The 13,178-nt window shown below is 38.6% G+C and overlaps 2 protein-coding genes across 3 annotated transcripts; one reads left to right on the top strand and one right to left on the bottom strand.

The window, feature by feature from the left end:
- On the bottom strand, positions 242-8,311 carry LOC109229105 (transmembrane protein 87A). Of its 2 annotated transcripts, XM_019394424.1 has the most exons (5): positions 7,847-8,311; positions 5,495-6,431; positions 5,290-5,385; positions 1,717-1,853; positions 242-965 (listed from the first exon to the last, which is right to left on the bottom strand). In XM_019394424.1, exons 1-5 carry the CDS (start codon positions 8,080-8,082, stop codon positions 803-805), a joined length of 1,569 nt encoding a protein of 522 aa, XP_019249969.1. In that variant the 5' UTR covers positions 8,083-8,311; the 3' UTR covers positions 242-802. The 2 variants fall into 2 exon arrangements, with proteins under 2 accessions (XP_019249969.1, XP_019249970.1); XM_019394425.1 differs by lacking the exons at positions 242-965; positions 1,717-1,853 and adding an exon at positions 2,523-2,604.
- LOC109230049 (craniofacial development protein 2-like) lies at positions 8,609-10,350 on the top strand. Its single transcript, XM_019395584.1, has 3 exons — positions 8,609-8,852; positions 8,897-9,213; positions 10,132-10,350. The coding sequence occupies exons 1-3, from the start codon at positions 8,609-8,611 to the stop codon at positions 10,348-10,350; spliced, it is 780 nt and encodes a 259-aa protein (XP_019251129.1).

The following is a 13,178-nucleotide window of genomic DNA, read 5'->3' as shown; positions in this document are numbered from 1 at the left end:
CAATAGTCATTTGTGAAAGTTCCCCATTTAAAATCAAAGATAAAATTCTCTCTCCATTATTCTTTGACAGTAAAAAAACAAACTTTAAGCTACATGCTAGGTAATTTATCTTATCTACTTTAGCATTAATGCAAGAGTAACTCAGTATCTATGCTGGTAGAAGGTAGCAAGTACCAATAGTTGAAGTGCACACATAAGTTGGTTCTGACACCTCAATGAAAAGGAAAGAAACTTTAAACTACTTTAAAATGTCAAGTTATGTGTGGAAAACATTAAGATACAAGTTTATATTACAAATATACAGGAGTTTTGCATAATCAACTTATTTTTCAATGTTACAGGAACAAAAGAAAAGAAAAGACAAACATTTAAACAACTACATTTAACTGATTCACACCCTTAAGTTTCAGATAGAATGTACGGAACAAAACTGCCACTAAATATGAGATGGTCCCTCAAATAGTTGACCTTTTTGGAAAACATTTTTCAAATTCTTCCAGAAATGAACACCACATCTGAAGTTCACATGTGAGGTGAAAATGGTCACTACTTACTTACAATGCGAAGTATGACACTACTTACTCATCTCCAGCTTTCATTTTTCAAATGAACATCTTGACAATTCAGACCATGTACACATCTCTCTTTTCTGTGGTTTGTCAAAAATCGTGCAACACTCTTCAATAAAAATTCAATGAATTAATTTATGAAGTATGCATTTAGCAGAGCCAATCATTCCATTTAGTGGATCTTCATCTTGGTATTGATCTCTTTAAAGCGAGCTTTCAAACAACTTCACCGGTCATTCCCTTTTACCCTCTTGAATATCATCTTCTACATCTGAACTGTCGCTACCTTCCTTCCTATCCATTTTGATAAGACTGATGTCACCTTTTGGAGTTTCTTTGCATAAGGATTCACTTTCTTCGTCGTCCTCTTCACCCCTCACATCAGAGTAGGCATAACTAGAATGAAAACTTCGTGTGTCAGTCAAAAGCAATAAATGGTAAAGGTTGAAGGGTATAAAAATCCAGAAAACTGGATCTTAAAAACACTCTAAAACATTTCGCATCTAGTTAAAATGTCTGACTGTAATTTGAGAAAAGAAATTTTCTGCCTTCCAACAACATGCAAAACTAGCTTCACTGTATTGTTACCCTGATGAATTGCCACAGTTTAAAAGACTAGTAACTTTTGAGAAATGGTAAGTTTAAGAGATTGGTAACAGTTGGAAGATCCAAAATCGATATCGTGTCAGGAAAAACATGGAGCAGTTGTGAGCTTTTGGAAATAGGTGTTGAAGACATAATTAAGTACTCTCTAACAGCTTAAGCGTTGAGATGAATGGTCACACACTTTAGCATGGTACCGGAGCAGGCAGAGGTCCTGGGTTCGAGTCTTACCGCCACCCAACATCAAAAAGAATTTTCACGTGCTTGGCTCATCAAAAAGAATCAAGCCCGCACGTGAGGGGGCGTGTCGAAGACATAATTAAGTAAATAAAAGTGTTCTCTCTAACAGCTTAAGCTTTTAGATGAGATGGTCACACACTTCAACAATAGGATGCATTCTCTTTTTCAAACTAACTTGTATGTTGCATTCAATCTTTCAGGCAATAAATATCTAACCATATTTTCTCTTGCTTCACCAAATGCTTTACTTGATTACGCAAGATAAAAGACCAAAGGCTACTTATGATTGTTCCAGAATACCTACCGTTGTGAGCTCTGAGATGGTGCCCATAGGTAGCAGATGACACACAGCAGTCCAAATGCAAGAATATCCCAGAAAGCAGTGATGATCCAACCTCCCTGCCACCTCTCATTGAAGGGATCTGTTGCTTTGAAGTAGACCTACAGGAAAGGAACTAGATGAAGTAAGATTTTGCAGGTTGCAAGAATCCCTACAACATTCATCCAGAATTAAAGAGAAGGCCGTCAACATTCAGCATATTATTCAGAATACTTGGATATGATGATGGGGAAAAATGAAAGCGAATATAACCAAATGGAGCTGGTAACAGAAGTAAAGCTTCGTCTAAAACGAATTCTGTCTCCCAGGCGATTACTGGTGCCATAGATCAAACAAATCAGTACTTCTTTTCTATTGATACAGTAAATCCGAACACATAAAGCCCCCATTTCTCCAGTTGCCAACAGTGGCTTTTTCCACGTGGAGAATCAAACCCCCAATCTCAGGGTTGTAAGTGGAGGGTTTTTTCAACTAGGCTATCCCTCTCTTGTCAACTGGACATAGAAGGAGCCTTCAAGGAGAAGGTCTGACAGAATGATGAGTTTCCCTCCATGAAGAAGAATAGCAACCACAAGGGCATACACTACTTACAGCTTACTTGGTAATGCATCTTTAATGAGCAAATTGTAGTGCAAATTAATAAGGGACTTCCAATTAGCTGGCTGACAGAAGAAATACTATGGAACCGGTTTCTTTTTTCCCCTAAACAAAATACATTTGAAAGCAGAAACTTAGGGTACAAAGTAGTCATGACTAAAGAAAACTACTAATTCTTTTTGGATTACCTGGAACAGTATATTCTTTCTTTTCCTTTTTTTCCCCCTTTCATTAATCAAGAAATTACCCCAAAACCTGCACACATTTCAGATCTGTTGAAACAACATTACCAAGTCCCCTTAAAATAAAAATTACTGAGAACCCCCCTTTAGAATTAATTACTATGTTAAAGTTGCATAGCTCAATGCTCATAGTAAAGAGGTAAAATAGTGGAGAGCAACAACGAGACGATAATGAAATCTTTGGTTACTTCTAATTCAATACTCTCTGGCTATCAAAAGATAAAAAGTCTTAGTAATTCAGGTGAAATATATTAGCTCTATTGACTATTATTGATTTTACAACGTCTCTTGCAATTCTTCAGAGTCGATGACAGCCTCGCAGCGCCAAACAAACTGACCCTACCCAAGCCTTTTCCAGGCAAAATCACAGCCAACTGAGCCTGATTGTAGCAAGCTTTAATCAAAACAACGGGATCATATTTTTCCGTATAAGAGATTTCTAGCTTTTCCTTTCCGCTTCCCTAAATTAGTTAGCCTAGAATGCTCGAAATCACGTTCTAAATGCACCATTCCCTATGAGAAATTATGACTTGAATATCTTCCAGAGATAAGTCAATAATTGTTCACTTATCTGAAACAATTTATTCGTCTCTTAGGTGGCATTATGTCGAAAGCACAAGAGATTTGTTAAAGAGGGGTTCCTGTGTTATATAATTTTCAGCAACTACCCTGAAAATAACCACACAGTTCAAATTTCACTTCTGCGTTGATTTATGATGAAGTTTGTCACCATCTCATCTAAATTATTAAGCTGATACAGAGAGCACACTTTTATTTACTTAATTATGTCTTCAACTCCCCACACCCCGCCCTGCCCCCAACACCCTGCGCGTAAGCATGGGAAGTGTTTTTGATTATAGGTGGTGGTGAGATGCAAACTCAGGACCTCTGCCTACTTTGATACTATGATAAGAAATGAACTTTGAGTCAAATACAACCCCAAAATCTAGCTCATAAGTTGAAGAATTGCCCAAGACTATAAAAGGAAACCAAATCCACTTTCCACAACCGATGTAGGGGAACTCCACAACCCCCCCCCCCCTCAGCGCCCAACCCTACCAATTGGAGCGCGGACAACATAATATGCGGGCCGAACATCTCATAACCAAGAATTGTGATGGGCCTAGCTCTCATCTATGTTGAAGTGTGTGACCATCTCATCTAAAAACTTAAACTTTTAGAGAGAGCATATTTTTATTTACTTAATTATGTCAGTTTATATTTCTAGATGGATTATCAGTGATGTGTTATTGGAATGTAACATTTGTTCAATTTCACGAGGTCTTTTCCTCAAACATATACATCATTCACCTCTGTGAACAGATGCCAGAAACAGAAACAGCATTTGCATAGACGAGAAAACTTTTACGACTTCTTTGTGCTCAATTTTGGATAAGGAATGAAACTAGAGGATGCACAGACAGTGACGCAGCGCAAGGAGTTTGCTCCTGCTGTATTTGTAACTCACAGAAATAAGCAGAGAAGAAATGAACGAGTCTTAAGAGTTATTTATTTATTTATTTTAAAAAGTCACAAGACATATGTCATTAATATTTCGATTTCACGAAAAATATCAATTTGATATTTTCAGGAAATCACAGCAGAGAAGTGTCATTAATATTCTTCTCGATTTCATGAAAATACTGACTTGATGATTTCAGGAGGTCGCAGCAGAGAAGCGGTAGTCTGATTAGTCAGGAGTAAGAACAATCTCTAAGTTTTTTTAAGCATTAACCATACACTTCATTTATTACTTAAATCTAAAATCATTCCCGGACAAAGAGAAACATTGATGAGTGTTGTGATATCACATATTTCTAGTGAACGAGATCCCACCCTAAAGGTATGCACTCGTTTTTGTACTTTTCACAAAATCATTTGTCCTTTTTTTAACAATATCACACCCTCTTTATTTTGTCGCACAACTACTAAATGGTAGGTTTTGACATGTAAAAATTTCCCAAAGACAAGAAGGGTCAGTAATCCAAAAACAAATATCATTCTCCGTAACTCTAATAGCATCTCAAAAGTAATCCATGTCTTCTATCTCTTTTCTCCCAATTGGATCTTGAATGCAGTGAAGGGTAATCGCGGAGAGAACAGATGATGATCTGGGTATAGATGTGGTGAAACTAGTTTTCTGGGGTAGTATTTCCACGTTAATCTTGTCAACATTTTGAGCAGATATATAACATAATCGTGGTTTTGCAAGCAAAAAGAGGTTATGGGAAAATGGAATGAAAAACGAGAATAGGAGGTAAAAGTGCAGCGGGTGCAAATATTTGGGTTGCAGAATGCAAAAAACTCTAAGAGAATTCAGTAGATGTTTTTCTCCCTATGTAGTAATATCTTCAGGAACTTTTTAAAATACTTTTCCTTATTTTGTGATAGTAGTTTATTTGCAGCAAGACATTTAGCGACCCTTTTAAGCAAGGAAAACACAATAGAGCCAATTTCTATACCTATTAAACTCCTCATCGCAGTGGACCGCACCTCAATCCATGAAAGTCTTTCAAGGGTATATATATATATATGTGCACATGTCAAGCCACTTTAAAGCATTAAGAAACAAGTTTACCAAATTGTGACAAGTTACTCTTCAGAAAAGACAAAAAAATTGTGGAACAAGCCTCATGGCGATCAAAATTAAACAGACCCTATTGATTTAACTAATAAAGTTCATGCATCAAATACAAACCTCGTATCCTATCCATGCAACTGAAGCAATGACAGTGATTGCTAATGCATTTGAAAATTGTCTGTAAATATCCAACTTCACAGAACTCCTCTTTGCCTGACGAAAACAAAATCTTGTGAGAATCAGATATTTTATGAGAAAAAGGAGATGAAACAAATGCAAAATGTATGTGTACACAAATTCAATACAAACAGTAAGATGATACCTGCAGCTGCTCCAGTGTCTTGGAAAGAGAAGTGAAAATCCATAAGATCAAAAATGCATCTAACAATGCAACAGGAAGGACCAGCAGGACTCTTGCTCGCCCTGCAATGTCATTTATTGTACCAACGTATTCGGTAATGTTTAGCAGTATAGATGCCACAAAATAAGTTATTCCAAGAAGGAGCACCTTTGTGGTGAGACCACCAAGGGTAGGACGAACAACACCATAACCCATTGAGATAGAAAGAATAAGAAGGCGTGAAAAAGTTCTCCTTATAGCTCCAATTATAACAACCCAAGTCGTGAGTCCCACAGGCCTTGTACCAGTGTTGTTGAAATAAGCATAATCAAAGTACCAAAATATCATCTCCAATAACCCAAGGGCAATAACCCCAGTGATGCAGTATTGGAGCGGCAGAACGTCCTGCCGGTATCTGACATACTGAAGACACCAGATTCCAGCGAGAAGTATATATGCTACGGTCATTATAGCATAAAACTTCATTAGGGGTGACATTCGACCAGGCAAATATCCCTCGGGATTTTTCCACACTGTCCTTCCAGACACCTTCATTCCCTTAAGCTTAGGATCACATGAGATGAAGAAGAGGTTATACATCCCAGTCTTTTTTATGTAAACCTCCTTCTTCTTCAATTGGGCTGATAACTGCCTTCCTCTAAAGTTAACATTCAACACCATCGGCCAATTAGCATCTGTTGCTGAAGGTGTTCTAATGACTTCCCCTTGTTTGCAACCTTCAAGTTTAGCAAGATCAGCAGTGCAACAAATGGACCTTTGTCCACCATATGGTGAACCACCAATATTGTCACGGTCTGCAGCCTCAAATATTATGATCTGAACTAACCCACTATTATATGCCATAGTTGGATTTCGGTTTGCAGCTGCTTTGCTCCTCCAAAATGTGATATTATCAAACCTATATATGTTCAAATTATCAGATACTAAAGCAATAGGTTACAAACAATGTCACTGAGCCAAAAAAACTAACAGTGATTACTGTGGCTTGTTTTAGTTTTCCCACAATCTAATCACAGAAAGCTGGTGCAGTTCACTATGTTCAGCTTGCTCTCAGACATATATTTTAGAAAAACCATTCTACTGTATTGTATCATATTTCCCGTTGACAGCATAGCTTTCCCACTCAAGCCATTATATTAGGCCTGCATTACTAATATAGCACTGATCAATCCAGTCAAACAACTTCAATAACTAGCCCATAGCTAACTTTAAAATAAGATACTCTCTGTGTCCCATATTATAAGGCACTCCTACTATTTAGGAACCAAACAATTTCTACATTTGATTATGATGTTTTAGACATTTCTAAATATTTTAACTATAGAGATTTGTGATTTATAGAGATCTGTGATTTCTAGTACTTTTATATAGCTTCTAATTAGTGATTTTTTTTTGTGTGCGGGGGAATTAACATCTGAATTCACACCAAAAATGTGTATGTCTTGACTCTTATACATTCTTTTGGGACTCTCATACTCCTTTTCATGTCATTCTTTTCGGGACAGAGGGAGTAGCTAATTTGCTCAAAACAATTTTGAATTAACTCTAAACTTGACTCAACCTCCCAACTTCAGATTCAAGGAGAGAAATCCTGGCACCACGGGACCAGCTTGTTTGATATGGCATCTCTTGGAGTTTTGTATTTGCAAGATTGTGCCTTCAGCATGACAACTCAAAAAGTCATCTTTCAGTTTCATTCCTTAAATCGCTCCAACATCACAATAGATCATCAGGAAATTTGATAAAAAAACATGCAGACCAAATATCAGTTTAGATCTGACCATTTTTTCCATAATATTTACTGGAAATCTCTCATATACATACATAAACCAGCAATCACTTATCAACCAGCTACCGGAGGTGGATCTAGGATTTAAAGTCAGTGGTTACGATGTACCTAACATATATACATTACAACAATGTACAAGGGCAGAGCTACTCTTGTCCAAGGGGAGTCAATTGACACGTCTTCGCCATAAAGTTACACTAAGTAGATAGGTCAATTTTTTCTTAATGTATATATACTATATGTTGAATCCTCTGGTTTTTTCATGTGTTTACTTCTTTATATTTTGACTCCCCTTAGTGAAAGTACTAGCTCCGCCACTGACTATATATCAACCAGGTCAGTAGTTACAGAGTATATAACATACTATATACATTTGCGATTATGAATCAACCAGCTACAAAGGTGGATCCAGGACTTAAAACAGTGCAATATTCCTCTTAGTATACATTATTTTAAATTTTTCTTTAGATATTCTTTAATAAAAAATGGTGACCGAGCTCAACTAATCTGCAGTTACTGGCTACCTGATATAAGACAGTCCGTCGTGGGCAGAGGATCGAAATGCGCGACGCGGCGGAGGAATGAAGCGGGAGGCGGCGACGCCTTCACTGCCGCCGGAGACAAGGTAAGCATTTCCGACTTCTCTAAACGGATCCCTGTCGTAGATGTGAATTGAGGATTCTACTGATCTGAAGACTGATAGTAGTAGTAACTGTACTAGTACAGTGAGTAAGCATTGAACTGAAATAGTAGTGCCCATGGATGAAGGCGCAAAGCCAGGCGAAGAAATGAGAGAGAGGAGAGAGAATAGATCGGCAAGGTTGGTGGAGGTTAGAGTGAAGAGAGAGAGAGAGAGGATATCGGAAATTTTAAATCGGTTAACGGTGACGATGTTGGTTTTTACGCGCCTGTGAAGCGTGTGGTGCAAGTACTGGATTTGGCTGCAATTAACAAACGATGACACAGTGCTTAGCGGTTGTTGGCGGCTTATGCTTAAAGCAACGTACTCTCATTTCTCTGTGTTATTTATTGAACCAATATTATGTGCTACAATTTTTTTTAAGAGTTAATCTTTGTATAAAAATATTTAATTTTAAACCGCTCATTTCTCATAAGAGGAATATCAACATAGCGTGTGTTCAGGAGACTGATGGAAGGGTACTAGGGCACGAGACGTAGACGTGTTTAAACTATGGTACTCAGAAAGCGCTGAGGGTAAGAATGGCGTAGGTATTTTAGTTGACAGGGAGCTCGTGGTCGAGGTTAGGAGGGTAAATGATAGGTTGATGAGTATTAATCTGGTAGTTGGTGGGTTTACTGTAAACGTGATTAGTGCATACGATTCTGAGGTAGGTTTGGACCAAGAGGTCAAGAAGCAATTCTGGGAGGATTTGGACGAGATGGTGCGTAGTATCCCGCACACAGATAAGCTATTCATTGGCGGAGATTTCAATAGCCATATTGGGGCTAGTGTTAGGGATTATGATGATGTGCATGGCGGGTTTGGTTTTGGGGATAGGACTAAGGGAGGTAATTCACTGTTGGATTTTGCTAGAGCTTTTGATTTGTTATAGCTAACTCGAGTTTTCCGAAGAGGAAAGAGCACCTGTTCACTTTCCGGAATTCAATGAGCAAGACTCAGATTGATTATCTTCTCTATAGGAAATGCGATAAAGGTCTATGCACTGACTGCAAGGTCATCCCAAGTGAGCACCTCATGACCCTACATAGGCTCCTAGTTATGGACCTGGAGATCAAGAGGAGTAGGAGGAAGAGGGCAGGGTGCAGGCCACCTAAGATCAAGTGGAGTAACTTGACCGAGTACAAAGCTCAGAAGTTAGGGGCAAAGTTGTTGGCTATGAGGGCCTGGATGAGTAGGGGGACGCGTCTAGTATGTGGTTCACGACTGCGAATTGCATTAGGGTAGCTGCTAGAGAGGTCTTAGGGGTCACGAAGGGCTCTCCCGGGGGTCATAAAGGGGACTGGTGGTGGAATTGAGAGGTTCAAGGTAAAGTGGAAGCTAAGAAAGCTGCTTATTTGAAGCTAGTGGAGAGTACAAACGAGGAGGAAAAAAGGTCTTATCGAGATTGTTACAAAAAGGTAAAGAAAGAGGCGAAGTTAGCAGTTACGACGGCTAAGAATGGGCATTTGCTCGTTTGTACGAGGAGCTCGAGGGCAAATGCGGGGATAAGAAGTTTTACCGGTTGGCCAAGGTGAGGGAGAGGAAAGCCCGCGACTTAGACCAAGTCAAGTGCATCAAGGACGAGGATGGCAAAGTGTTGATGGAGGAGGCACTTATTAGGAGAAGATGACAGACATACTTCCATAGACTATTAAACGAGGAAGGGGATAGACGCATTGTGTTGGGTGAGTTGGAGTACTCCGAGAGTCGGCGGGATTCTAGGTACTGTAGGCGGATTACGGTAGAGGAGGTGGAAGGGGCGATGCGTAAGATGCGCAGGGGCAGAGCGATGGGGCTAGACGAAATCCAGGTGGAATTTTGGAAGAGCGCGGGGCGAGCAGGTTTGGAGTGGCTCGTTGGGCTGTTTAATGTTATTTTTAAGACAAAGAAGATTCCCGAAGAATGGAGGTGGAGTACGATGGTTCTGCTTTACAAGAACAAGGGTGATATACAAAATTGCAATAATTATAGGGGTATCAAGCTGTTGAGTCACACTATGAAGGTTTGGGAGAGGGTGGTGGAGGCCAGGGTGAAGAGGTGCGTGTCTATTTCCGAGAATAAGTTTGGATTCATGCGGGGCGTTCGACTACGGAAGCGATTCATCTAGTAAGGAGATTAGTTGAGCAGTACAAGGAGAGGAAGAAGGATTTGCATATGGTGTTTATTGACCTTGAGAAAGCGTATGATAAAGTCCCAAGGAAGGTCCTGTGGAGGTATTTAGAGGTTAGAGGCATTCCGGTAGCGTACGTTAGGGTGATTAAGGATATGTATGATGATATTAAGACTCAGGTGAGGACTGTGGGTGGTGACTCAGAGCATTTCCCTGTGGTGATGGGGTTGCACTAAGGATTGACTCTTAGCCCATTTTTATTTACCTTGGCGATGGATGTACTATCGCGACACATCCAAGGGGAGGTGACTTAGTGCATGCTATTTGCTGATGATATACTGTTGATTGACGAGACACGAAGCGGAGTTAACGCGAGGTTGGAGGTTTGGAGACAGACCTTGGGGTCTAAAGGTTTCAAACTGAGTAGAATCAAGACAGAATACTTGGAGTGCAAATTCAGTGACGGGACCCAGCAGACGTAGAGGTTAAGCTTGATGCTCAAGTTATCCCCAAGAGAGCGAGTTTTAAGTATCTTGGGTCTATTATCCAGGGTAACTGGGAGATTGACGAAGATGTCGCACATCGCATCGGAGCGGGATGGATGACGTGGCGGCTCGCTTCCGGTGTTTTGTGTGATAAGAATGTATTGTCAAGACTTAAGGGTAAGTTTTATAGAGTGGTGGTTCGACCGACTATGTTGTATGGGGCTGAGTGTTGGCTAGTCAAGAACTCCCACGTGCAGAAGATTAAAGTAGCAGAGATGAGGATGTTGAGATGGATGTGTGGGTGTACCATGAGAGATAGGATTAAGAATGAAGCTATCCAGAACAGAGTGGGAGTAGCCTCCGTGGAGGACAAGATGCGGGAGTCGAGGCTGAGATGGTTCGGACATGTTAAGAGAAGAAGCATTGATGCTCCTGTCAGGAGGTGTGAGAAGTTGGCCGTGGAGAGTTTGAGAAGAGGTTGAGGTAGGCCTAAGAAGTACTGGGGAGAGGTGATTAGACAGGACATGTGCTGCTCCAGCTCATTGAGGACATGACCCTTGAAATGAGGGTGTGGAGGTCTAGGATTAAGGTAGAAGGTTAATGGGTAGTTTTTAGTTGTTCACCGATAGTCTTAGTAGCATGCATGTCCCTTCATATTCTTAGTTATTACGTTATGTGGTTTTGTTCGCCTCAGGTATTGTATTCCCTGTTGTTATTATTTGGTACTACTTATCATTTATCTCTCCCCTTTTCTTTTTCTGTTCTCTTCCTTCTTTCTTCCTTCCTTGCTTTCCTCTTATTCTTCTTACCCTTTCTGAGCCGAGGGTCTAAAGGAAACAGCCCCTTTACCTGCATTAGGTAGGGGTAAGGTTTGCGTATAGACTACCCTCCCCAGACCCCATCTGTTGGGATCATACTGGGTTTGTTCTGTTCTGTAAACTGCTAATTTCTCCTTAATAAAATAATTTATAACCTTATAAATACTTATAAGTTATTTTAGATCACAAATTTAAAAAAAAAATCTTAAACTTTATATTTGATCAAATATACTATATAAATTGAGATGGAATAAGTAATACTTTAAAATTATTATGATTGCACAGGAATTTCTACTGTAAGTAACTTTTTTCACCACACCCGGATTGAATAAAGAGTTGGAAATGGGGTATTGGAAATCAAACTAACACCTATCACGTAGAAGACTGCGAGGGTGGTTGGCTAAGCTTATAAGCTGATTAAACTGACTTGTAAGCACCTTTTGATTTATTTACATATTTGATAAATATTCAAAGTGCTTATAAGTTTAAATCAGCCATATCATAAATTAGTCACCCCTAGCTTATTGCTTTTAAGCTTATAAGCACTTTTAGTTTAACCAAGGCTTTTACTAGTTTATCCTTGATAATATTTTCTAATTCACAAAATACTTTTCCCAAAATAAATTTTCTAACTTTCTCTCCATTCCATATTCATTATTCATCATTTTCTTTACAAAGAAACTTTTAATTTATAGTAGTATTTTGTAATGTTTTAAAGGGTATTTTAGTCATTTTGACAAAAGAACAACTTCACGTCATTATTTTAGCAAATACATTAACTGTTTATTATCAGTTTCAGCACTTTTATCCAAGTATGTAAATGCTTTTAAAAAAAATTAATTTTAGCAATTAAAAATATTTTTCAACACTTCAAACGTATCAGCTATTCCAAACAGGCTCCATCTTATCAACAAATTATAAGTTTCGTACGATTTGTATAAATAGCTATGAGTTTGAGTCAAGGTAAAAACTTACTCGAATTGAATATTTGTACAAATTTAATAGATGCATGACATGTGTTACTAATATCTATTTCACTTTATTAAATTAATTTAGCATGATATGATTTAGAGTAAACACTCTGCGCGAATAAATTTTTATCGGTGAATTAATGATTTCTAAACAATATGAGTACGAGGAGATCAGAGCTTTCGAAGATGCAATTGAGTTTATTAACTCTAAAGTGGTACATTTTTAACAAAAATTTATTTAATATCGCCAAGAACATGTAATTAGTAGTTTAGTGCTATGTTTTATTATATTTGTCGTTTTTGAGCTTTATGTGCGCGTATATATATATATATATATATATATATTACCACCAAAGGATGTGGGTGCAGTGGATGGGACTGTTCTTCCCTTAACCAGAGGTCTCGAGTTCGAGCCCTGGGTATGGAAAAATCCTTGGTAGGGAGCGCTTCCCGCCGAATGGGGCCCTACTCGGCTCGAATCCGGATATAGTCGTACTCCAATGCGAGTACCGGACACCGCGTGGGTATATATATATATATATATAGTGAGACATCTCTATAACAATCGTTCTTTATAACAACAATTCACTATAGCAGTCAAGTTTTGTTTGAAACCAATTTTTCATATTATGCTATAATATATGTTCTATATAACACTGCTTCATTATAGCAACCCAACAATATCAGAACATTTGAGGTTGTTATGGATAAGTTTGTGTGTCTGTGTATATATACATATATGACAGTTTTATAGTGATGCATGCTTCCTTAAGTTTCAAAAGTTATAGAG

Source organism: Nicotiana attenuata, chromosome 7 (genome assembly GCF_001879085.1).
Source record: "Nicotiana attenuata strain UT chromosome 7, NIATTr2, whole genome shotgun sequence".
Lineage (NCBI taxonomy): Eukaryota > Viridiplantae > Streptophyta > Magnoliopsida > Solanales > Solanaceae > Nicotiana > Nicotiana attenuata.
This window is presented reverse-complemented; position numbering and strand designations above follow the sequence as displayed.

Coding starts and splice junctions, on each gene's coding strand:
- LOC109229105 (XM_019394424.1), bottom strand. CDS start 8,082: ATGGGCACTACTATTTCAGTTCAATGCTTACTCACTGTACTAGTACAG. Junction 6,432..7,846: donor GACGGACTGTCTTATATCAG/GTAGCCAGTAAC, acceptor GAACATATATAG/GTTTGATAATATCACATTTT. Junction 1,854..5,289: donor TTGCATGGATAGGATACGAG/GTTTGTATTTGA, acceptor CCTTTCCTGTAG/GTCTACTTCAAAGCAACAGA.
- LOC109230049 (XM_019395584.1), top strand. CDS start 8,609: ATGAGTATTAATCTGGTAGTTGGTGGGTTTACTGTAAACGTGATTAGT. Junction 8,853..8,896: donor TGGGGATAGGACTAAGGGAG/GTAATTCACTGT, acceptor GATTTGTTATAG/CTAACTCGAGTTTTCCGAAG. Junction 9,214..10,131: donor TGAGTAGGGGGACGCGTCTA/GTATGTGGTTCA, acceptor TTAGTTGAGCAG/TACAAGGAGAGGAAGAAGGA.